The 3,301-nt window shown below is 33.5% G+C and overlaps 1 protein-coding gene across 1 annotated transcript; it reads left to right on the forward strand.

Annotated features, from left to right (window-relative positions):
• Window positions 1-203: 203 nt before the first annotated feature.
• LOC145593927 (uncharacterized) lies at window positions 204-3,011 on the forward strand. Its single transcript, XM_081650285.1, has 2 exons — window positions 204-235; window positions 2,612-3,011. The coding sequence occupies exons 1-2, from the start codon at window positions 204-206 to the stop codon at window positions 3,009-3,011; spliced, it is 432 nt and encodes a 143-aa protein (XP_081506411.1).
• Window positions 3,012-3,301: the final 290 nt, after the last annotated feature.

Here is a 3,301-nt window from a genome sequence, read left to right on the forward strand (position 1 = left end):
AAGTTGGAAAGTGGAAACAATGATGCCTATATTTCTAGGAGTTCTATATATGGTGATGGACTGATGGTAGATTGGTAGACATGGTAAAATTTTGACAGGACGTGGTAGTTTACTAAATTATATTGGCACAATAATGTTGTAAGTAATGGTAAGTAGGTATGATTTAGAGCAATCTTGCTTTGCATAATATTGTATTAGTTGAAATGGGTATAGATATGACTTCAGTGGATAGGAAGTGAGCGAGCCATGCATTAAAGGTCTCAATTATGGACATTGGACTTGACTCTATCATCAAGATAAATACGGTCCTGACTCCTGAGTCACACCCATCACTTAAAAAAAAGAGTTCACTTTATAAGTCTAAGAAACTACATCTCAAACTATATGACAATATGAGAAATATCCTCTTAATTAATTAATCTTATACGAAGTATATAAAGTACTTGTATAGTATAACTTGCTTCTTTTATCAATGTGAGATACTTACATGCAGTCTGTTGTTTAAAAAGGCTATGCCACTGCAATTAACACTATCGAGTGCTCAAAATCTAGTGTGGTAGTAGGTTGTAATTTGAGGGTACGGTATTGAATGTCCACTTGGGTATAGACTTGGCTTTATACTAGCCTAAGCTACTACTTCCTTAGTCCCTTTATTTTTGTCCCATCTGACTTTATGCAGTCTCCAAAAAACACGTTAATACGTTTTTATCTCTAGGTGTAAAAGTTATAAAAAGTTGATATTAATTAAATTTACAATGAAACGAACAAAACAAAATCCCACATAATTATATTTCCTTTTGTAAATCAAAGGAAATTTGTGGTCAAAGATTATTAAATTTGACTCATATTCTGACATTGGGCAAAAAAATAGGGACGGAGGGAGCAGGTAATAAGTATGGATCGGATATCGAATTTGAACAATTAATGGGTGGTACACTGGTACCACGCATGTGAATCATATTCGGTAAAAATCGTAATGGATGCTAACTTATTAAGACCAAGAAGATACTTCATGCTCCGTAGTAATTAGTTGGTAATTAATTTTGGGAACTAGGAATTTATAACACTCTATACTAGGGATGGCAATGGGTCGGGTCTGGGTCGGGTCCACTGAGACCCAGACCCGGATTTTCGGAGGTGGACCTAGATCTGACCCAGACCCACAGGGTCTAAAAAAATCATACCCAGACCAGATTCATCGGGTTTAGCGGGTCTCGGGTCTAAAACGGGTCCAAAACGGGTCTAACTATAATTTTTATTATTTTTTATAATTTTGTATATATTCTATAAATTTATAAGTATACTACTACTTCAAAATAATATAAAAACGCATTAAAAATAATTGTGTTCATATTTTTGACATACAAATAATTTATTTCATTAAAAAGTAAAGACGATGCAAGAAAAAAAAAAACCGTACTACGCAAATACTAAATTTTTTGGTTGTTTGCTGTTTTATTTGCTCACTTTCACTAAAGTCTATCTTCTCAACCTCTAATTATGTAATATATTAAATGATTTTTTAAAAATTTATTACTAATATATATTTATTATGTATAAAAAAATTAAAAATGGGTCCATGGGTCGGATTTGGGTCTACAATTTTTGGACCCAGATACAGACCCGACCCATTAAGTTTAGACCCAGATCCGACCCAGACCCATCGGGTCTAAAATTTAAGGACCTAGACCTTAAAATATGGGTCGGGTCCAGGAACCATTGCCATCCCTACTCTATACACCAAAATAATCGGCATACTGTATTAATTAGGGTTGGTGGGAACAATACATTAATTGAGTGTAACCTCAAGGTTTGGATTTTGGAATGTTAGTCTACTAATCATGTTTTTGGCTTTGTTAAGCCTAATATCTATTGTATTTAGTATTTAGCTGATTAATGGGCCAAGGTTTAGGCCGGTGTTTAGGTTGTATATAAACCACCTTACACATTAATATATACGAAGTATAAATTAAGGATTCACATTCTTGACAGGCTTTATGCAAAATAGGATATTACTAGCTATTCGAATAATTATGAATACGTAGTACATATTTTCTTTGTCTAGAACTCTAGATGTAGTACGTCCTCGATTGGCTTATTGGCTCAAATTACTATATCAATATGTATATTTACTTCGTTTGATATAGTTATATATGGAATAATAAGCTAAGTTTACAACGTGTGAACTATTCAAAATAAACTAAATCAAATTCATGATCATTTATACGAGTATGATGTTTACATGATGAGCCGCTTTTTTCTAAAAAAAGGAGGAAAAAAAAAACTAATGCAGTGTTAGGTTTGTATGCATGTTATAAATAAGTATAAGTAGTATCATGTTTATGAACATTTGGTCTATTCGACATTCAAATACTCCGTATTAATTATAACAAGGGCCTGAACTGAGCTGAACTGAATTGATTGGAGCTGAATTGAACTGAACTAGATAGAGCTGAAATGAATATTTTATGAGAGAATGAAATTAGGAGCTGAATTGAAGTGAAGTGAAGCAGAACTGAACTGTAATTAAGCTGAAGTGAACAAACCCTTAATATTTTTATTGAGATAGATAATTGTATAATAAATTGAAAACATATTGTATAAATAAAAGGGAAATTGATGCTGCTAGTAGTGTGGTGTGGAAGTGTCCTCCTCATGGTTGCATTAAAGCAAATGTTGATGCTCATGTTCCTGTGTTGGGCAATGCAGCGCTGGGGGTTGTTTTTAGGGATGCTGATGGTAAGCTCATTTTGACAGCAACGAAGACAGTAAGCTCTTCTAACCTAGAGTGTGTCGAAGCCCAGGCTGTGAGATACGCACTTCAGCTTGCAATTCGGTTTGGGTATGTGAATTTATGGGTTGAAGCGGATGCTGTGAATGTGATTAAGGCTATTTCTTCCAATGCTAATGGTCGTGCCCGATCAATGTCGTTTATGATGACATTAAAAAAGATAGAGCGTGTTTTAATGTGTGTTTATTTTCGCATGCTAAAAGGAGTTGTAATACGGTAGCTCATCTTATTGCTAGAGGTGAGACGGGAGGGAACGATGAAATTGTACGTCTTAGTTCTTTTCCTCATAGTATTGTAACTCTTGCGGAGATGGACATTTTTCCTTAATTAATATATTGCTCTATCTTTTCCCTCAAAAAAATAAAATAAAATAAAATAAAAAAATAAAAGGGAAATTGACATATATATATATATATAATAAATTAGTGGCCCATAAAATATAAGATAAAAAATAAAAAAATTCTCCCACTTTGTATTTTTGCAACATACTCAGACCCTCGGTATTCATGA

Source organism: Chenopodium album, chromosome 19, assembly GCF_948465745.1.
Source record: "Chenopodium album chromosome 19, dcCheAlbu1.1, whole genome shotgun sequence".
NCBI classification, from domain to species: Eukaryota; Viridiplantae; Streptophyta; class Magnoliopsida; order Caryophyllales; family Amaranthaceae; genus Chenopodium; species Chenopodium album.

Bases quoted from the DNA above. Each gene is read 5' to 3' on its own strand.
- LOC145593927 (XM_081650285.1), top strand. From the start codon at position 204: ATGGGTATAGATATGACTTCAGTGGATAGGAA. The intron at 236-2,611 runs GTGAGCGAGCCA...TATAAATAAAAG, and splicing joins ATGACTTCAGTGGATAGGAA to GGAAATTGATGCTGCTAGTA.